Source organism: Pseudopipra pipra, chromosome 14 (genome assembly GCF_036250125.1).
Source record: "Pseudopipra pipra isolate bDixPip1 chromosome 14, bDixPip1.hap1, whole genome shotgun sequence".
Lineage (NCBI taxonomy): Eukaryota > Metazoa > Chordata > Aves > Passeriformes > Pipridae > Pseudopipra > Pseudopipra pipra.
Genome location: NC_087562.1, coordinates 7,988,226 through 8,010,879, shown reverse-complemented (window position 1 = coordinate 8,010,879; position 22,654 = coordinate 7,988,226). Strand labels below are relative to the sequence as shown.

The window sequence follows — 22,654 nt, the reverse complement described above, 5'->3', positions numbered from 1 at the left end:
ATTCCAGGGACTCTGCTTCTTGCCTCAACACTTCAACAGACAACAGGATAATTAAAGCTCTTCGTTAGCAGCCTGTTCAGCCCTTTGAAGGCTTCACTAGTCACCAAGGAGCCTCATCCCCTCCTTGCTGGCAGTGTTACCTCCTCCTGACTCCAGAACTTGGATATGCTGACCTAAAAATCCAGCATCCAACTCTTTCCTTATCTTTGCTGATATAAAGGCAGTTTTACTCTTTGTCCCATATCTACCTCAGTATATTCAGAATTTTACATGAGGAGAAACTCTTCTTTCACCTTCACCTCTCCCACAAATCTCATTCCAGCTTCAAAAGAGGACGATTACGTCTAACACGCAGAACTGCCTGGTCAGGGAGTCCCAGGCAGGGCTATGGCTCAACATTATTCATTCAATCCTCACCCTTTCCAACACTGCTTCAACACACACTATTTAACTCAGTACATAATACTTGCAGTGGGATGGTCAAGTTTCCCACGTTACAGCCACAACCCCATGAGTATTTAATCATGGAGGAAGACCACAACCCTGAATATGGGGTTGAGACACACTGGACGTACTGCTTCTCCCTAATAACACTAAAGAGTCATAGCTGGGGCCAAGGTCTCCTTCCAGCACCTGTTTACAAACTTCCAGTTTACAAACTTATTTTGAAGCCATTTTGACCTCTGGAATATCCTTGAATCAACCAAGTGCAGAGAAGGAAGAAAAAGAAGGTTGGGAACAGCCTGCACACCTTGGATCAAGCAGCAGGATAAACAGCAAGGAAAGGAGGAGGAGAAAACCACGTGAGAATGTCATGGATAATGCTCTAATATCCTGATCCAATGTCCCTTCCTGAGGGATCACTGCCTGCAGCTTTGGGAGGTGCAGAAGGGATTTTCTGCTGGCACAGGAGGGCAGAGAGGCATCATCCATCTAAAGACCTGGGTAAAACCTGTGGAGAAGCTTTTCCTGCAGTGTCCAGGCTTGTGAAAGCCAACAACTGTGCCAGGGGAGGGTTAGGTTGGATATCAGGGAAAGGTTCTTCCCCCAGAAGGTGGTCAGGCACTGAACAGGATCCCCAGGGCAGCAGTCATGGCCCCATGGCTGACAGAGCTCAAGGAATATTTGGACAACACTCTCAGGGACATGGTGTGATTTTGGAGTGTCCTGTGCAGGGCCAGTATTTGGATTTGATGATCCTTGTGGGTCCCTTCCCACTCAGGGTATTCCATGATTCTATGAACTAATGAACAACCTCGTCCCTCTCAGGCTCAACTCCCTCCTGCAACAATTTTCAGAAAGAAAAACCTCCTACAGAATTTATTATCTTCCTAAAAACCAACTCATATTCACATCCAACAGCCCATCCAGGGAGCTGGAGCTCAGCTCCAACTCCACGTGGGAACAACTTAGGCTGAACTCCTCAGCTTGGAGCAATAATGACTCTGAAAGCAAATCTCATTACCTGCACCTATTACTTGGTTTGATGCAATGCTCTCTGGATGAAGTCACTTTCTGGAGGAAAGGTTTTTTTCCCTGGGAAAACCACAACAGAAAGCCTCATTTTGGGATATGCTTGGCTTTTTCACTCAGTACTAAATACACTACAGACAAGGAAGATGATGCTTGTGCCAGGACATTTTCAAAGCCTTTCCTCAAGAGCTGCCTGCGTTCCCAACATGTGGCATCACCAAATAAACTCCTTCAACCTAAAATGAGGGACTGGGAGCTAATGCTGCTCGGCTCCACTTCCCTAGTGGAATTCTGGAGTCAGAGCTGAAAGTGAGCTGGAGCCACTGCCAAGAGGAACATCCCAATATAGCCTGCAGTTCCACTGAAGACACTGCTGGAAGATGACAAGGGGGAGGTTTTCTCCTCACTTTCACTCTTGCAACCAGGTAGTTTTTCCTTCCTGCCTTGTGATGGATCTGGTGCTTGTTGGAGTTCCCAACTCCTTAATTCAATAAATTAAAAAATAAGAATGTTTTACTGCTGGGTCAGTGAGTCCAACCAGCAGGGTCTGACTAGCTGCAGGAGCTGAATCATGAAAAAGAGGAGGGAAGGAGGGAAGAATCCCGGCTGTGTCCCAGTTCATCATGAGGTGAGCCATGGGATCACCTCATGAGTTCATCCTCATCCTCAGCAGTTTACCAGGCTGCAGGCAAACCTCACACAGGAGGTTTCAGCATGGAGAGGGGGGCTGGCAAAAAAATCCACATGTTAATCCCAAACTCCTTTTTACCAAATTGCAATTTTTAGGAAACATTTCCAGTATTTCAGAATTAACTCCTCAATTAGGCTGGTTTTGGCTGGAGGGTTAAACCACAACGTAAGTCTACGCCCCGAGGTTTAAAAAAAGTAAATTAGAGGGAATAACAGACAAGACAGACCAACCAAAAGCACCTTCATTTCCTCCCAGAGCCCCAAGGATCACACAGGCACCAGCAAGGGCTGCAGAGCCTCGCTACTTCCGAAGCTCATTTTTCCCTTAAAATAACTAAAGGCTTTATTTTCCAGATCGAGCACGTTGATGCCTCTTTGGCTGGAATTTAATGACAGCAATCAAGAGGAGAAGTGAAGCTGAACATGGCTTTGGCAAGGAGAGGAGGAACAGAGACAGCTCCAGCTGGCAGCACGGTGTAGGTCATCCAGCTCCCGACCGCACGCGCTCCAGCTCCCAAAGAAACCCAGCTCCCAAATAAACCCTGAACTCAACAAGGATTGGAGGGGGCAAAGCAGACCTGCACAGCCTTTGCTGCTCTTCTCATGTATTATGCAAATGCTGTCAAAGCATTTCTAATCTTAGAGGGGAAAACAAGCTTCCTGGAGAAAGTGCTTCTGTCCTTCCTTCCCCCTCCTGTGGGACGCAGCTCCCACAGGGAACGCAAACCTTATCACCCACGGCCAGTGGTGACGTCAGCCTGGCTCCAGGGCTGCTCTTCTGGCCACATTTTACAGCCCAGTTTGCTCCAAGAGGAAAGTCCAGCCATGACTTAAAAGCCTTTGAGTTTCTCGCAGGAAAGCTGGGATTGCGTCAGCACTGAGTTTTCCTTCAGTGGCAGTGGAATTTTCCAAAGGAAGTGGACTCGAGGAATGACTGGAGCCATGTGCCAAGGCAGTTGTGAAGAGATCTGTAATTGCTGCAAACCAAATTCCAGCATAGTGTAAGCATATGGGAATTTTTCCTGTCTCGGCAAAAAGGAGAAGGACAACAGCTCCCAAAATCCACCTCCGTGTGTCTACAAACGCTGGACCTTGGAGCTGGTGCTTGTTGATCTTGGTGAAATATTAGCAAAGATTTTCTCAAGCTGTTTCCATCTAAAGCTGAGTTATCAGTTGCTCAAAAAAAAAGAAAAAAAAAAAAGGAAGAATTTCTTCAAAGCCTGATGGGGAGAGGCTTGGAAATTAAAGAGTGGAGATACCATCTGAACCTCCAGGATGAAATCATCACAGCAAGGAGATAAACCTATCAGAGATGTGATCTACCCTAAGGGCTGAGCATTTGATGCCTTAAGAACCTTCTCTAAATGAGACAGGCAGAGATCCTGTTCAGAGATCCTGCCCCAGACTTTGCCATGTTTTAATAAAAATCCAGTGTGGGAGATCTCCCAGGAACTCCAGCTCTGAAATGCCAAAGAAAAACACATTCCTTGAGATCCACATCTGAGTCACTCGATGCCCTTCATCTCGATTTACTGTTACGAAATCCTTTGTCTTTTCCTGTGGGAGCAGAAGCAGCACCTCAAGAGTCACAAGGACTAACAGAAACTCCAGTCTACAAGATGTTTTGTGGAGAACCTGGAAAAGTTTGGTTTGGTTCATGGAGAGATTTTATTATCATAGAATCATGGCATGGTTTGGGTTGGAAGAGACCTAGAAGATCATCCAGTTCCAATTCCATCCCCTGCCATGGGCAGGGACACCTTCCCCCAGACCAAGTGGCTCCAAGCCCTGTCCAATCTGGCCTTGGACACTTCCAGGGATGGGGCAGCCACTGGTTCTCTGGACAACCTGTGGCAGGGCCTCACCCCCTTCACAGGGAAGAATTCCTTCCCAATATCCCATCTAACTCTGCCACTCTGGCAGTGTGAAGCCATTCCCCCTTGTCCTGTCCCTCCAGGCCCTTGTCCAAAGTCCTCCTCCAGCTCTCTTGGAGCCTCTTTAGGCACTGGAAGAGGCTCTAAGGTCTCCCTGGAGCCTTCTCTTCCCCAGGCTGAACACTCCCAGCTCTCCCAGCCTGTTTCCAGAGCATAGTTGTTCTTATCATTAACTTCCCAAAAGAACTGGGAGCAGAAATGAAAGCAAAGCCGTCTAACCAGGTTCCATTGCTCCAGCTGGAAGCTGCACCAGAAAAAATAGGGATGTAAACAAGTTATTATCATGTTTATCACAGCAGGGCACTGGACTGAGAGCCTGAAGAACCTCAGAGTGGCACAGGGCATGTTCTGTCCGTGGGGAGAAGGGAAATCTTCCTCTGGGCAATGCTGTGTGAACACCTGGAATGTGCAGGAGTAGAGGTGCAGCTCCAGCTGGAGCAGATAAACCTTATTTCAGCCTGGGAACCCCAAGAGCCCAAGGCCATTTGCTTCCCTTAAGTCACTGCACTCCAAGAAGTCACCCAGAGAAGATGCAGAGCCTCCTCATGGAGGCTGATTTTCCCTTCTTCATGACTTCTCATGGATATGAGACTAAATCAGAGCATTCCAGGGGCTTAGCAATGCCCAACACAAACCCAGAAAGAGCACACATTTGTTCCTGCAGAACAAATGGGAACTGTCCTACCTGCTCTTCCTCCTGTGGCAGGACAAACGGGGAAGAACTAAGGATTTCTTTTAAGAAAAGCCAACATTCCCACAGGGAAAACTAAAAGAAACCAAAATCCATCATCCTCCCACACCATCTTTAGGTAGTGGGATGAGGTGCCACTATTAAACGCACCAAAACAACCAAGCTGTATTTGAGACAAAGATGCTTTCACACAGAGCCTCTAAGTCAAAAAAATAGGGAACAGATCCAGCTCGCTGCATGGAAAGACCACCAAAAGCTGTGGGAAAAGACGACGACTCAGGAACACTCAGAATTAGAGATTCTTCAAAAAAAATGAGTTCAGTTGGTTTGTGATCCACACACACACAGCCATGAATCACTCCATTTGCATTCCCTTCTTTTTGCCACTCCTTTATCTAATCAACCTCATTCCAACACTTTCTGGTTTGCAAGCCCTGGATAACCTCCACTCATTGATTTCAGACTCTGGGTTATCCTGCTCATTAATGTGCTCAGCCCAAAGATTAACAAAGTCAACTTAAACCAGCTTGGGAAAACAACACAAGGGTGAGCGTGGCCACAGGATCACGTACCCTTTCATCCTGGGATCTGCAGCACCTCACAATCCAGGTGACACCTCAACAGGAGCTGGGAAGAAATGCTCCTCGCTGGAAGAGTTTTTCAAGGATTTATGATTTGCCCTTTCTGACTTTGCTTTCAGTTTTCTGTGTTCCCACTCGCAGGGGTTATTTTTATTTTTAATGGCTGCCTAAGTGCTCTCCATTAACAGGATTTTAGGAACTTCCTTCCCCAAAAGTGTTGTGTGTGCGATAATCAGAGGATGGGTCGTTGGGACACTGTCCTTCTGGCAGCTTCAGAGCTGCTGTCACCTCCTCAGAACACCTCTGAGGACAACAGCCTCCTCCCCCTCCTCATCCTACCTGGCACTGGTGTTCCATGGAATTTGGGGTTCATATCCATATTCAGTCATGGGCCTTGACCAAATTTGGAGAATCACAGAATCACTGAGGTTGGAAAAGACCTCCCAGACCATCGAGTCCCATCTGTGACCGATTCCCACCTTGTCACCCAGCCCAGAGCACTGAGTGCCATGGCCAGTCGTTCCTTGGTGACCACTGCCCTGGAGAGCCTGTCCAGTGCCCGACCACTCTCTAGGAGAAGAACCTTTTCCTAATATCCACCTTAAACCTGCCCTGACACAGCTCCAGCCATTCCCTTGGGTCCTGTCACTGGTCACCGGAGAGAAGAGCTCAGTATCTGCCCCTCTGTTTCCCCTTGGGAATGAACTCCTCAATGTCCCTCAGTGCTTTGGGAATACAACCACCAACAGGTCCCACAACACTGTTGCTTCATGTGCTCCTGAAACAACCAGATTCACTCGGATGCCAGTGGGACAAAGGCCTATGGCAACAACAGAAGGATTAAAATGAATTATTTTGCTGTGCAGAGCCTTTGCTCCCAGTAAAGGGTCAGAACATCTTGCACCGCTCTAAGTTTCTTCAGAGAACATATTTCATTTTTTATCCATGAAATGCTTTGCACAACACGGAACTCCACTGGCAACAGAGAGAGAGAAAGAAGGAATTTTGCACTCAGCAAAAATCAGGCCCAGCCTGAGGCATTAGAACTCGTTCTGGAGATGGGGAGCAGGAGGACAGACAGCCAAGTTATCCCTCTAATTGATCATAAAGTGTCCTGGCTTGTTTAAGTGTTTGATGCCTGAGGAGAGAGGAGGAGGAGGAACAACAGTTTTACTGGCATTGCAACCTCAGACTATAAGCTTCTTGAAGTGCTCATCTTGGGGAAAAAAATAACCAATCCAAAAGCATAAAGCAGAAATTGCACATTCATAGAATTATGGAATGGTTTGGGTTGGAAGGGACCTTAAAGTTCATATTGTTCCACCCCCTGCCATGGGCAGGGACACCTTCCACTACACCAGGTTGCTCCAAGCCCCATGCAACCTGGCCTTGGACACTTCCAGGGATGGGGTAGCCACAGCTTCTCTGGGCAACCTGTGCCAGGGCCTCCCCATCCTCACAGGAAGAATTCCTTCCTAATATCCAATCTAAACCTACTCTCTTCTAGTTTGAAGTCATTCCCCCTTATCCTGTCAGTCCATGCTCCTCCTGCAGAAAGTCCCTCTCTGTCTTTCTTGTGAGCTCCCTTCCAGTACTAGAAGGTAATTTTTGCAATTCTTTCCAAAAAGGCCAATCCACATGTGACAATCCCACTGGAGCCTCTTCTCAAAGGTTCAAGAAGCAACTCTTGTCCCCGAGTCCACCAGTTTAACATCTTTGTTAAATTCTGACCCTCCTCATCCCCAGCAATGCCAGGAAATCCTCTGGCTTCTCCATGTTATCAGCCTTAGACTCTGCTGTTGTTTAGAGATAGATTAAACCTTCCTGCTTTCAATGAATGGAAAGGGAATTTGTTTCCATGTTCCTGGCTATTTGCTGTTTGAGTTTTCTCTCACCCCTTCCATTCTGTAGGTCATGGTTTGTTCCTTCCTCCAGCCTCTACCCCAGGGAGCTCCTACCCTGACAGACCAACCAGCATCTACCCGTAATTACTGACATCCTCAGCTCTGCCTTTGGCAAAGCTCCTTGCTGGTTACACAACCTCTGTGGAGGAGTTTTCCAACCTCTTCGGACTAGTTTTCCAACCTCTGTGGAGCAGTTTTCCAGCCTCTCAGCTCATTAATGAGTGCAGAGCAGGGCCGCGTGGGCTCTTGAAGTGGCAGGAATGTTAACGGGCAGCTGCAGCCTGAGCCACCCCTGTGACGCCTGGAAAGGCTGGACTTGCCAAAAGCTGGGATCCAGCAATTAGGGAAAGCCCAGAGACTATAAATAGCCCCAGAGGTGAGTACTATGGCACCACTGTGCATCCTGCTTCCCAGGAAGCACGGAGCAATCACAGGCGTTTCACACGTTAAACAAACTTGGGAGCTGTTTAATCCCAAACCTGCCCCTCTGGAGAAAGGCATGGAGGGATCTGGAGAAAAGGTGAGATGGCTTGAACCACTGCACTGCCATGAGGAAGTTGGGAGCCTGTCAAAAAAGGTTACGTGGGACACAGTGGCACAGCCCAGAGCCAGGTCACACCACGAGCGTGATGGAGGCTCCTGGAGAAATATAAGTGCTGGGGGAGGGATGTGTTTTACCCCAAGGGAGAAGGTGGAATTATGCTTTCACTTTGTTCAAAAGCTTTTCCTAAACTTGTGTAGATTTCTCCAGAGACATCCACACACCCGCAGTGCTGGAGGAAGTGGTCACGTTGACATGGTTGTCAACCACGAGACCTGAAGTCCCATCACAGGGGGTGGAACGAGATGGGCTTTAAGGTTCTTTCCAACCCAAACTAGTCTGGGATTCCATGATTCTAGGATTAAGAGAACTTGGACAGCTGCCTTCATTAACACAGGGGTTTTGGGGTTAGTTGGTAAGTACTCCCATTAATTCCACTCTCCCCTGAGAGAGGACACTGTGTGTAGGTGCTGACCAAAGATTTTTGGGGAGATTTTAAAGCTTTCTGCTCAGAACTAACTCCTCATTCGACCCAAACATTCCAAGAGCTTCTTTCCACCAGCCCTGCACAAATGAAGCCAGGAAAAAGTTCTGCTTGCTGTCCCTCTGCCCGGCCCTACAGTCACCAGTGCCTGTGTTACAGGGCAAGGCTGAGGCACTTCCAGCAGTAGATTCCCTATGATCTGCTTCTGGAAAGAACAGAATCATGGAATGGTTTGGGTTGGAAGGGATGTTAAAGATTATCTCACTCCAACCCCCTGCTATGGGCAGGGACACCTTCCACTATCCCAGGTTGCTCCAAGCCCCATCCAACCTGGTCTGGAACACTTCCAGGGATGGGGCAGCCACAGCTTCTCTGGGCAACCTGTGCCAGGGCCTCACCACCCTCCCACAGAACCATTTCTTTCCAATATCCCATCTAACCCTGCATTCCTTCAGTTTAAGGCCAATCCCCCATTTCCTGTCACTCCACGCCCTTTGAAAAATCCCTCTCCTTAGCAGACTTAAACAAAAAAAAAAAAGGAAAGAGGTGCACCAAAGACTATTTTTAAATTACCAAGACTCATTTAAGGAGCCTGTTTTGGAGAGCCAAGAGGCATCTACAGGTCCCTTGTGTCACAGAGGGAAACAGGGGACCTGTATCCCCAAAACACATCACGAACACTGTAAATTCCATCTCTGGGCTCACACAGATGGTTTCATGGAGTGAGATGGATCCAATGTTGGTGAGCACAGCCACTACTCCTACCCAGCACCTCTTGGGTAGTAGCACTAAGAGCCCAAGCTCTCCCACACAAAGCCCTGCCCTGTGACTCCATGAGTGCCAAGGGAAAGAGCAACCAGCAGGCTCAGCCTTGGGCGCAGCGATCCCGGTCATGGTCACGGTGACTGTTCGTGACTCATACCTTGAGCTGCCAACCAGCTGATGTCACTTTCATTGACATCATCTCCATCACATGGCTCTGGACAGCAAGATCTGCCCCATCACCACCCCAAGGAGAGCACAATCCAACAGTCAATGTGGTAATTAAGGTGCACAAATCGTGGTTGTAAGTGAAGATTGTAATTAAACGTAGCATGTAATTAAATGGATTCCTATAACTGCTCTGGCACTGCTACTGCACCAAAGATACCTTCAAACTGTTCTGGAACTGTGACTTCCTCTTGGAAATGAGAGTCAGGGTTAAAAAACAGCTTTCCTTCTAGTGATGCAAATAAAACTTCCAGGTCAGATTTTCAAGACTAAATTGAGAAACCACACAATCCCATGTGGCACCTCATTCCTGGCGTTCTTAGCCTTGCTCTTCATTAGAACAAACTCTTCCTCGTGTTCATCATGTTTCACACCTTCCTCCAGTGCAGAGAAACAACACAGACAACAGGCAGAAAGACAAGCTCCAATATGTCTTGGGAAACAGCTTCCCTGCACCCCTTTTGCTCCAACATTTGTGTGTCCACATGTTCCTCAACATGCTGTTGGAAGACTCCACCTGCCAGTCTTCCCAAGAAACTGCTGACTAGTTTTCCTACAGGTCACAGAATCATGGAATGGTTTGGTTTGGGGAGGACCTTGAAGATCATCCCATGCCATGGGCAGAGACACCTTCCACTAGACCAGGCTCCGAGCCCTGTTCAAAATGTCCCTGAGCAAGAAATTTGACACTTTTCCATGATTCAGAACTAAAAGACATGAAATTAGAACGTCCCACCAGACAGGTTCCACATTCAGCTGGGATATCTATACAGTGCTTCACAAATAAATACTCCATATACACAGGTACTTAGACAATTGCCAGAGAAACAAAATAGGAATCACGTTCCAGGACTTTCAGCCTATCTGGTTCCATTTTCTCTTTCACACAGGACAGAAACAGGACTTCCAGAATAAACGGGCAGTCAGAGATAATAAACCCGACTCCACACTGCAATTCCACTGAGCACAGACTCATTTCGAGGCACACAGTCCCTTCACCTTTTCTTTTTGGAGTTGCACTTAATAAATCTCCAGACACTTTTGCTTCCCATAGACTCCCAGCCCAGCCCTGGTTCTTGTCACAGACATTTGTCAAGGACTCAAAGGGAGTCACCACAATCTGCAGGAATCCCTCAGCCTCCCAAAACCTTCTCCAGCCTCCCAAAACCTCTTCCAGGCTCAAGGGAAGAGGGATGAGCCGACCATCTCCATACCCACATTCCAGTGGACAGACACCCTCCTCTCAGAGTCTCGTTATGCACACTCAGCTCTCACTGATGTTTTAGCTCCACTTAGTGGCCACAAGGCTCAAGTAACTACTTTACTCAGGAGTTTCAAACAAGGATCTTCACTGGTATCAGCTCCAACATCACCTCAAACTCCAAATCCCAATCCCAGCAGACACTTACCTTGGTAGCAGTGGGGACCGGGGCTTTGGTTTGTCCTTGTCCTTGTCCCGCTCCCGGTCCCTGTCCCGGTCTCGGTCTCTGTCCCGGTCCCTGTGCTGTCTGTCCTTCTCATCCCTCTTCACTCGCTCTCTCTCCCGTTCCCACTCTTCTTTCCGCCGCTGCCGCTCCTTGTCGCGCTCCCGCTCCCGTTCCCGCTCTCGTTCCCGCTGGCGCCGCTCCCGTTCCCGCTCTCGCTCCCTCTCCCGCTCCCTTTCCCGTTGTCTGTTCTCTCTTTCCCTTTCCCGTTCTCGCTCTCTTTCCTTTAAAGAAACAAGAGAGAAATCATCATGATGCTGTGGAAACATCTCCCAACAAAGCAGGCAGTAAATCTGGACTGCAAGGAACTACATCCACCCTCCCATGTCAGAGCAAAAGACTGGGATGAATAATCTGGAGATCAATAATCTGGATACAAAGAATCTGGAGATCAATAATCTGGAGCTTGCTGAGCAGGCAGAACCTGGACATAAACACAACACCACATCATATCCATCACAGTTGGCATTTTCAAAGGCAACGGTCAAATTAATTTGGTTTATTAAGCTTATTAAATAAAGGTATTGATCTTTACAAGTCTTTTATTGCTAATCATTTTTATAACAAGCTAATTAACTTTACAAACAAGCACTAAGAAAATAATTGGTGGTGCATCATGTGTGACCACAGTGAAAACCAGCCCCTGTTTCTGCAAAAGAACAAGGTTTTATTGCAAAAGGAAAATCAGTTTTTAAATGATTTGATGAAAACCACTGACAAATTACCCACTGGGCAGGACTGATTATTTTGGCCCCTACTCTAGAGGCACAAAGTCTGCATGAGGGCAAAACAAAGAGGACAGAAAGGGGTTCAAGAGTCTTGTTTTCATTGAGTTCTACTCCTAGTGGAACACCAACCAACAGCACCTGGAATTTTAGCACCTGGTTGGTGCTTCGTTGACTCAGTCCCCAACATGCAGCTCCACCAGCAGTGAACAGTCATGCCAGGGCCTCCGTAGGTACACAGAGCACACCTGCCCAAATCTAATCCTTTCCATCATTCCCAAGAATTAACAAGCAAACTGTTCCTCAGCCAGGTTATTTCCTGGAAACTCCCTCCCTCTCAAAAATGTCCAAGAATGGCTGCAAGCACTGACAACTGCCTGGTGCACTGAGGGGCAGCCAGTGTGCATGAGGAAGAACCACCTTCTCATCTCAGACATGGAATTGTTAAGGTTGTAAAAGACTTTTAAGATCATCAAGTCCAACCATCAATCCAGCACCAGCACCATGGTCACCACTAACCATGGCCCCAAGTGCCACATCCACACGGCTTCTGAACACTTCCAGGGATGGGGACACCACCACCGCCCTGGGCAGTCTGTGCCAGGGCTGGACAACCTTTTCCATGAAAAAAATTTTCCCTGTTATCCAATCTAACCCTCCACTGGTGCAACCTGAGGCCATTTCCTCTCATCCTGTCCCTTGTTCCCTGGTAGCAAAGCCCGACGCCCACCCGGCTCCATCCTCCTGTCAGAGAGCGAGAAGGTCCCCCCAAGCCTCCTCTTCTCTGGGCTGAGCCCCCCCAGCTTCTCCTGGTGCTCCAGACCCCTCCCCAGCTCTGCTGCCCTTCATTGAGCTCCAGCCTCTCAATGTTTGTCTTGTCCTGAGGGGCCAAAACTGATCCCAGAATTCCAGGTGTGGCCTCACCAGTGCCCAGCACAGAGGGACAATCACTGCCCTGGTTCTGTAGCCACAATGTGGCTGGTACAGCCCAGATGCCATTAGCCTTCTGGGCCACCTGGGCTCATGTTTAGCTGCTCTCAACCAGCACCTCTAGGTCCTTTTCCACCAGGCAACTTTCCAGCCACTCATTCCCAAGCCTGGAGCATTGTTTTTGCCTTCATGATGCTGGAACAGAACATACTCCCATCCCTTCCCTTACAGTGTGCTCTGTGCTGTAATTAAGTCAAGATTTAACTACTTGCAAGATTAAGCATCCTGAAAAGTCCTGTTTCAAGCACTGCACTGGAAACATGACAAGGAGCAGAAGAACCTGGAAGAGAGTTGGAAGGAAAAGCGTGGGAAGGGGAGTTACCTTACTTACTCGGTAGTTACGGTATGGATCTGGGTCTGTGTACTGAACCCTGAAATTCTCATACTGCCCACCACGCCAGAACCGTTCTATTTCATAGTCATAATAGGGATCTGAATAGGGATCAAGCCTACAATGAAAAACAGGGAATGTTAGAGAGGGAAATGTCACCTTGTCACCATAAACACTACGAATTCTAGGTCAGGTCTTAGTCACTGTGACAAGAAAAAACACGTTCAACGGAGCACAACCATACAGAGGTTTATTTTCTACACATCCCAACCAGACAGTCTTTTTTAAGTGAAGCTTATCAGAGAAAAGCACAAACCTTTCTTGATAAACACCAAAAAAAGAACCAAATTCAGCCTTCAAATCAATGTGGGAAAAACACAGAAACTGCTTTTTATAGCCACTTCCAACGTCTGCAAAGGGAACAGGACGTGTTTTGCCTCATTGATTGAGAGCTGGGTTTTCTGTCCATGCACCTACAGCTAATCCCAAGCACCCTCAGGAGCAGAAGGTATGATCTCCTAATTCCCTGCCACCGGGGTGATGGGTGTATCCCAGTGCCACCAGTACAGGACATGAGCTGTGCTGAGCTTTCCACCAGGAGAAGTGGAGTTTCAGGGTAGGGCAGCAACACTGCCCCTACATCTGGAATTACTCCATGAAATGAAGGCAACCACTTCTCCAGTAGGAATCAGGTGCTGGCCCTCCAGCAAACCAGTGGATGGTGAGCATGTGGCACACGCTGCTCAACCGCCAAATTTATAACTTTCATGGAGGAAAAGGATTTAAAACCCACCCTCCTTAAATCTGTTTCCTCCAGTTGATTTTTACTAACATTATTTGATGTTTTTAATTCCCAAACTCAACAACATCCAACCACCTGGAGTGTAAATATCACTAAAGATGGGCAAGTGGGTACAGGGAACAAGAAACTTCCAGGGCCACAGAGGAGTTAGTGGCAGAGCTAAGACTATAAAGCAAGTGCTCCCAAATTCCAGATTATCCATAAAAAGACTGATTTATAAGTAAAAGGGAAAAAAGGCTCTTTTTTGCATTTTAAAATGTGCCAAATAACCTAAAGCAGGCTAAGATGTAAGTGCTGCCCTGTGAGTCAAGAGGTACCGGTAATTTCTTTCAGTGCTTTAAAGTGGTTTAAAATTTTTATTTTTGACTGAAGCAAAAAGCCAAGGGAAAGACAACCAGAGAATCTTGACTATGGATGCTTAACTCAGCAACAGACTCCTGATGCCAACCAGAAAATGGTCTGGGTTCAGTGACATCAGGTGTTCAAAGAGATACAAGAAATCTCAAGCCACGCCAAGAAGGAAACCCTACTTTTTAACACGGCCTCAAGCCCAAATTTCCCCTCCTATAATATTTGTGGAGTTTATCAATTTAAAAAGGATCACTGCTGTGTGTTTAGGTAATTCAATGCTTAAATCCTTTGAAAATAATTGGTATCACCCCCAAAATAATCCAATCCATCCATTCAGTCAACAACCTGCCCAGCACAGCTGGGACAGGGCTCTGTGGCCTCGGAAGTTTTAACAAGTGCAATGGAAAAAGGAAAAGGAATTTTTTCTTACAGTTGCAACAGTACTGGAATCAGAGACCTGCTTACCCATAGTTAATGTTTTCTTTGATGTCCACCTCCCTATAGTTATTCAAAAAAGAAAAAGGGATTCATGAACTATTTAGACAACTCCATATGTCACAAGACATTCCTGAAAGCATTTATCCATATCCCAGTTGAGTATTTCTCCACATCCCAGCTGCACCTCCAGTGCTTAGTTTGCTGCAAGATGTCAAACTGTGCAATAAATTGTGTGTCTGAGAAAAATCACAATTTTCTAGAGTTTGCAGCAGCAGCAGCTTCATAACTTTTGCCTTTACACACAATGAAGGTATTTTGATGCCACAGTCTGCTTATACATCCTTGAATTTTCATGAATTCCAGTTGTTTGATGACTTATGTTTAACACTGGCTACATGCAATGTATTTTTTTTTGACTATACGAAACCCAGTCCTGTGCTTAAAACAACAATTCCTACATCAGTGAGGCCCAGATGCTGATGGTGGTTTTCACAGACAGTCATAAAAATAAAGATGATTTATGAACAACCCCCAGAGCACTGGGGATAAACCCCAGGTGCCACTCAAAGCCTTCTCAGAGGAGCAGAAAACCAAGAGCTATTTCAACCCAGGAAAATATTAATTTTTAAAATTATTTTGTTTCAGGCTGTAAAACTGAGGTTTTTCTTTAAATCGGGGAAAGGAATTCCACTCCACAGCAAATCAAAGAATATGGAACGAAACCTACTCCTTACTCCTTTCCAGAGTTTTATTGCAATTCTTTCACTCTAAAATAGAACTAAACCTTGCAAGCACTCTGTGAGTGGAAATATTTCCATTATCTGTCCATGTAGGCAGAACAGAGGATGCATGAGCAAGGAAAGACAGATTCAACTGCATTCCTGCAGAATACAAGCCTCTCTCTCAAAAATTCTCTTCCCATTCCTTTTCTTGGCTTAAGAACTACCAAGCAAGTTTCCCAGAACTGAGTCTCCAACATTTTAAGTTTTACCTCTTTAAAAAAACCATCACGTACACACTTCAATTTAGGCTGCTTGTTTTGGCCTGGTAACAGCTTTGTTTTCTGATCAATGTCTTAGTGTCCAGTTTATCTGGGACCAGTTAAGATGTTTGTTAAGACCAGTTGCTGCACCAGTGGCCTTCAGAGAAACCCCCAGCTGGATCCAACCACTGCTTGCAGCCCTTGGACACTGAACACGCTCCAACTTTGCAGCCTCAGCTTTAATATCTTAAAATTCTCATGGTTGGGACAAAAGAAAAATGAGGAAAACCAGCCAGAAGAATGCACTGGTGTGAGGTAGGCAGAGCACAACTGGACAGTGTCCATGAGGAAGCAGAATGCCAAGAGATTGAAGGCAGAAAGGTTTAAAGACCACTGGGAAGGGAAGGTGGGGTTGAACTGGAGCGAGCGGAGGCAGCTCACATTTTTAACCTCTGTCCATCCTGCTTTATGGAAGCTACTCCCAGTTTTTGAGGTCAGCATTCCTCCAACTTGGAGGAACAAGTTAACCAAACACTGCCTTACTCCATTGCATTTCCCACCCATCTATTCCATGAAGCAAACCCAAGACTGAGCCTTACGCGGGATCTCGGACGTCTCTGGTGATGCGATAATTCCAGTCGCGGAAAAACTCGTTTTCCTTGTCAAACTCCCGCTCGTCTTCTCCAATAGTCACAGTGAATCTCTTCTCCTCAAAGTCAGGCTCCTGTTCCTTTCTCATAGTTGCTTTTTTTAATACCTGTCATAACATAAAAAAAGTGTAAAGAGAGAATTGCAACATTAAAAATCCTTCACCTGGGAGAATCCCTTCAACTAAAGCACCTTCTTCTCCCTAAGCCTCAGAAAGTGCAGGACACTGGAATTTTCTTGATGTGGAAAGTGTAATTCACTATTCCATCAGCTCAGAACAGCAGGAAAGAGAAGTTTCACCCCTGCTGAGCCCATTTCTGCAGTGATCAGACACACAGAGAAACAGATACCCAAGTGAAGGAAACTGAATAAGCTTAAAGCTTTACTTTGTCAAGGGCTTGACTTCAAGGCCACAAATTCCCTATATTCTTTAAATACAAAAAACCCCAAACCCGGATATCAGCTCCTCCTGGCTGTCTAACAAGTATGATATACAACAAAACATAATTAAGAGATTAAAAGGCAAAAGGAGAAAGAAGAAGGGAAAGAGGAAGACACTCATCATCCCAAAAGAACTCTTCCAGCACCCTGTTCCCAAACAGGTCTGTGGATTTTGGAGACAGTCAGCAGCTCCCTGAGGAAAACATTTACCTCTTTAGCGTGCCGGAGTCCTCTCTCCCAGGCACTTTCTGTTGGAGGGTCTGGAGGAGGTGGAGGTAAGATTTCATCAACCACTGGCCCTCCCTGTCAGAAAAGTGAGGAGAGGAAGGACACAGAACTTGAGTTAGTTTTAAGTAGTAAACTTAAGCTTTGTAAAGTTACCTCAGAGTATCTCTAGATACTCCAGAGATTCCTCAATAGGACATAGCTGGGAAACACATGGAAAATTATTCCTCTCTATAAGCAACTCCAAGACCACCTTTTAAAGATCACATATCCAATTAAGGACTGAATTTTGCTTAAGTATTAGCTCAAAAAAAATCTTCACTTCTCTTAGAGCAAGAGAAAAGTCACAGAATCATGGAATGGTTTGGGTTGGAAGGAACCTTAAAGCTCATCTTGTTCCACCCCTCACCATGGAAGAGACACCTTCTACTAGATTGGGTTGCTCCAACCCCCATCCAACCCAGCCTTGAACAGCTCCAGGGATGGGGCAGGTGGTACAGAAGCCATAAATCTGTTAAAAGAAGTCCATACCCAAGGGTTGGCTGGCATCAGAGGGTGAGGGCCGATGGGAGGGGCTCCGTTGGGGGAGAAGGGTTCAGGCTTGGAGATCAAGGAGTAGTTTCCTTTGTCATTCACCCCGGGGTGAATAAAGCGACAGTTCATGCCCCAGGTACAGTGACCTGTGGGAACACAATGCTGTTAGATCCCTGTTTTCTGTCAGCCAGCATCTGTTCAGCCCCACAGCCATTAAAAAACCCACCAACCATTTAAAATCCATCAAGGAACAATGTTGTTTGAGAGATCTGACTTTTCTTCTCTCCAACTTTGTCAAGATTTACCTGTTTTCACACACGTGGAAAAACACTCATCACCTCCCACCTTCCCAGAGAGAACAAATAAATCCAGACACAGATGGATGAATGTACAAGAGCCTTATTATGGTGGGGAGAAGGGAGGGATGGATGGACATACAACATTAATTAAATGCAGAATGAGCTTATGAGCTCCTCGAGTCTTGTTAACAGCAAACACTTCCAATTAGGAGCTCTACCTGATACAGAAAACCCTAGGGCAAAGAAAGCACCAGAGTGCATCCCAAATAAACAGCTCTCTGGAGAGGCAGGCAGTAGAATCATGGAATGGTTTGGGCTGGAAGGGATCTTAAAGGGATATCATTCCCACCCCCTGCCATGGGCAGGGACACCTCCCACAAGCCCTGTCCAACCTGGCCTGGGACACTTCAGGGATGGGGCAGCCACAGCTTCTCTGGGCAACCCCAACCTCACAGGGAAGAATTCCTTCCCAATATCCCACTGCCCTCTGGCAGTGCCTGAGACTGAAGTGTAGGGGCTGAAACACTTTACCTGCCACGGGGCTCTGCCACCTATGTCAAGGTGGCCACGCATGAAGCTCTACAAGCTACTCAGGCCATAGCCACAGCACAGACAAAACTCCCAATGCCTTCCCATCCCCACGTGAGCAGCACCTGCCCTTCCAGTGACAGCCCTGCCTTGAGGGGTGAGCAGGAGCAACATTCCCTGACCCAATGCCAAATCAAAGCACAACAACTGGGGCAGATCCTGCAGCCTGAACTTTGACCCTGGCAAATATTCCAGGCTCCATGAGGTGTGTGTCACGTTAAAGCATCACGAACAAACAGCTCTCCCTGCCCAGGGACTTCCCAGTTCCACCAGCAGCACCAACACGCCTGTGTCTTGGCACAGGCACCACTTTTGCCACCGGAGGACATCCAGGAAGCCAATGTGGGATATCTGATGGCCACGGCTCTGGAAACCCCCACATTGCACAGGCCACTGACGCAAGGAACGGAGACTCCACCCGGGGCTCCACCCTTCTTTTCATTTCAGATTTTCATGAATTGTCTCAAGGGAGATTGTAAATAAAAGCAAATAGATGAGCAAACACTGAGATAATCTGAAGGAAGTGAGAGTTATAATCAGTTTAAATAAGAAAAGTTTTATAAAACCTCATGTCTATACTAAAAAAAAGGCAGGATGGTCTAAGACAGCTGCCACACAGTTGCACAAACTTTAGGGAATGTTCTGTTAAGAGAAATTACAAAAAAATAGGATCATGTAATGGTTTGGTTTGGAAAGACCTTAAAGCCCACCTCATTCCTTCCCCCTACCATGGGCAGGGACACCTTCCACTAGAAGAGGATGCTCCAAGCCCTGTCCAATCTGGCCTTGGGCACTTCCAGGGATGGGGCAGCCACCACCTTTGTTCTATTCCAAAAACACCAGCAAGTTTTCCTTTATTTGCTTCTTCCAGGCTCACCACACTCCGGGCAAAGCCCTTTTTGCATAGTGGTGGCTCTATGTAAATTCAGTACTGGCCACCAAGGAACAGGAAGGTGACACTGAGGATGCCTGGGGCAGAATTTATCACATAAGAGCAGCTTAATTGGTGAACAAAACCCAAACAAGACAAATTCCAGCCCCTTTGGTTCTCTCCCACCACCAGTGTCATTACCTTTCATGAAGAACCGGCAGGTGGGACGTGGCCTCACTTTTCTGTCATTGGGGTCTTTAACTTCTCCTTCCTCCAAGTCATCGTCCTGGAACAGACAGACAAGCTGACATTTCACGTGGTGCATTTTCTGCAGTGACTTGACATTTCACAATATGGTCAAATATCAGTCACTGAAAACACACCCTGGAGCAAAGATACAAGAGAAAAACAATACAAAGTTACAACAAATCCCCCGAAGCACCTTCAGGACCTGATGCTAAAACAGGGAGATGCAATACTTTTGGTGTTTCAAAGGTAACACCAGAGAATCGCAGGATTATCCAGGCTGGAAAAGATCTGCAGGATCACTGAGTCCAACCTGTGACTGACTCCCACCTTGTCACCCAGCCCAGAGCACTGAGTGCCACGTCCAGTCCTTCCTTGGACACCTCCAGGGATGGGGACTCCACCACCTCCCTGGGTAGCCCCTTCCAGTGGCTGACCAGCCTTTCCATGAAGAAATTCTTCCTGATGTCCAACCTGAACCTCCCCTGGTACAGCTTGAGGCTGCTTCCCCTTGTCTTGTCACTGGCTGTCTGGAGTAGAGGCCTTCAGGCCTCCTGAGGCTGCACCACAGATCAAGATTTTAAGCTGCATCATTTTATCTGATATATTAAAGGCTCAAAATCACATGTGGATCAAGATCTTCCACCTCAGCTGGCCAAGCCTTGCTGGGTGCTTTGAGCTGACAGCAAATCCACCACAGTTAGAGGCAGCTTCTTACTTTTTTGGGTGAAATAAGCTAAATTTTGTCACCTTTCCTTCCCAGAATCCTTCAGAGCCTTTAAACTGAAGTGTCCCCACTCAGCACACCTGCCATCCCTGTTTAGCTCACACCAATTCCTTCTGGTCATTGATTTTAAGTACAGAGGAGTATTCCTTCATTTAGGCAGTAACTCAGTTCAGACATCCATCTATACCCCAAATTCTGAAGGATAACTGCTGTTACAATAAATTAATTATAAAATTAAGATGCTTCCCCATAACAGTGAGTGACAATCCCAGAATCATGGAATGGTTTGAGATGAAGGGACCTTAAAGCTCATCCCATTCCACCCCTTGCCATGGGCAGGGACACCTTTCACTAGACCAGGTTGCTCCAAGCCCTGTCCAACCTGGCCTTGGACACTTTAGGGATGGGGCAGCCACAGTTTCTCTGGGCAACCTGTGCCAGGGCCTCACCACCCTCACAGGGAAGGATTCCTTCCTAAAATCTAATATAAATCTCTCTTCTTTCAGTTAAAGCCATTCCCTCTTGTTCTATCACTCCATACCCTTGTTCAAAGTTCCTCTCCAGTGTCAATTTTGCACACAAGCTTTTCAGGATAAGTCATATATATTTCTCCAGTCCTCTCCAGCACATACTTGACACCTTCCCTTCCACTCCTCAGCTCCACACAGGAGTTGTGAACCAGCTCAAACAAAACTCTGCGTCATCCCCAGGCACAGCAGCCCCAGGAAGAAATTCTGGGAGCTGGAGGTTGCTCCAAAATTAAGAACCGCAGGGAATGAGTGTGAAATAACAAAACACCTCTAGAAGTTACTGGAACTTTAAAGCACCAGCCTCTGCCTTTGTTCTCCAAGGAAAAAAACAACCTTTCCCGGCTTTATTAGGCTGCACCTGGAAAGCCAAAAGGAGCTGGTGATGCAGAAGGCAAAGGTATAAATGACCAGAGAGCTGTCAGAAATTATCAGGAAAGGAAATCACGTTTTTAGGATAAAAGACACCCAGATCTTCCCTCCCACTGCTTCCATTTCTCTGTTTCCAGCACTTGAAACACATCTGGAGAGGGAGAATCTGGATGGGCCTTGCCTGTGCCTGGCAATCACAGCGACAGCAGTTTTCTGTGTGGAAGAGATGAGGAAAATTCCCTACTTTGATAAATTTAGCAGCTGGAAAGGAGGAAAAACCCATCACCTGGTTGTAGATAAACGAAGGATCGACAGAGAGGTGGGTTAACAGCTTCTCCTGCTGCATTCCTGAGGGCCAAACAGGGAGAGCTCTCCTGAACAGCAATGGATTTAAAAGCCCACACTTATATTCCAATTAAAATTTGCATTAATATTCCCCTCCCTCCACACCAGGAGTCTGAAAGCAGAATAAAATGCAGAGATCCCCAAAGCTGGGCATGGCATTCAGTGATCCATGAATGGAATAACCAGCTCCACTCTGCTGCTTTCAAAAGAACTGTGTGAAGTCTTGAACAAAAGGGGAAGTATTTATTTCTGTGAGGTCTCCTTGGAATCAGGCAGCTGGGAATGCTGTTATGAGTTAATGTATGAAAACCAGGGTACAGATTCATCTTGTGCTTTGTAAGGACGGCGCTCCCAGGAATGCCCTGGACTCTAAAGGACAGCATTCATATTTTAATCAAGGAGCAACCATGGACTCAGGACTCCAGAAATTTTTTTTTACCCCACAACGCACTGAAATTCCTTCTAACTCAATCAGAAACACAAAAAAACCTTTGGAAAGCACATGTGTAACAAACTCGCCTGCCAGAATGGGCACGATGAAGGAAAATTCCAACATTTTTTAAAGCAACTAAACTTGTCAAAGCACCATTAAGAGTAAAAAACACCCCAAATATGATTCTGCAATAAAGAGGGAGAAGGGTCTCTCCAGTGAGGCTCCATGAGCTTCCCAAGCATGTGGCCAGGTCGGATGCACAGGAATGGGGTCTGAAGGACACACCATCTACTCTCTTCAGATGAGAAGCCCCACCAGTGATCCCACCTAACTCTACTGCTTTCCTGCCTGTATCCAGGATATTCCCACAACTTAGTCCAGCTGTGCAGGTCCAATTTTGGAATGGAGAGCCAGCCAGGTGCTCTGGACCAGCAACTTCCTTTTGCACTCTCACTATTCAGACTGAATTTCAGACCAGGAGCCCACAGGAGGGTTTTTACTGCTGGAATCACTTTGTGCTGTTCTCATCTGCCTGCAAGAGGGAAATTGGTATTAAGCTGCATTAAACAACTGCTGCACTGCAGAGTTTCCCACCTGAAGACAAACATGGATAAAGATGGTATTTTCCCTAATTTCCACGGCAATTAAACCCCAGTTTTGATTTTTTTGAATAGCTGTATTTGTTCAGGGCTGTGAAACAGGACTGCGCATCCCTGAACACATTCCTGAACCATGTGTTAGGTATTTTCCAGAAAGCCCAGCACCTTCTATTCCTCTTCCACACATCCAGATGCTGCTAGATCCCAACAAACAGCTCAGGCTCAGGGGTCTCCAACACACACCTGAAGATCTGAGCACCACAGCATGAGCTACTCCACAGCATCAAATCTAAACTGATAAGGCAGCTCATGGACACCTAATCCCTGGCTCAGGGAATTGCTGGCAGCATCATTCCCAAGTCCTCTGGGAGCTGAGGTGGAACAGTTTCTTAAAGCACTGGAGCCCTT

The 22,654-nt window shown here is 46.7% G+C and overlaps 1 protein-coding gene across 9 annotated transcripts in view; it reads right to left on the bottom strand.

Moving 5' to 3' along the window:
- The window catches only part of ZC3H18 (zinc finger CCCH-type containing 18), a 46,276-nt gene that overhangs the window by 16,828 nt on the left and 6,794 nt on the right, over positions 1–22,654 (bottom strand). For 3 of the 9 annotated variants that reach the window (XM_064671019.1, XM_064671020.1, XM_064671021.1), the window contains 7 exons: positions 19,199–19,283; positions 17,237–17,385; positions 16,691–16,783; positions 15,991–16,148; positions 14,437–14,469; positions 12,810–12,936; positions 10,698–10,996 (listed from right to left, as the gene is read on the bottom strand). In XM_064671019.1, the coding sequence (XP_064527089.1) occupies positions 10,698–10,996; positions 12,810–12,936; positions 14,437–14,469; positions 15,991–16,148; positions 16,691–16,783; positions 17,237–17,385; positions 19,199–19,283 (944 nt within the window). The remainder of the gene's footprint in view (positions 1–10,697; positions 10,997–12,809; positions 12,937–14,436; positions 14,470–15,990; positions 16,149–16,690; positions 16,784–17,236; positions 17,386–19,198; positions 19,284–22,654) is intronic. The other 6 variants (XM_064671022.1, XM_064671023.1, XM_064671027.1 and 3 more) reach the window with 4 other exon arrangements.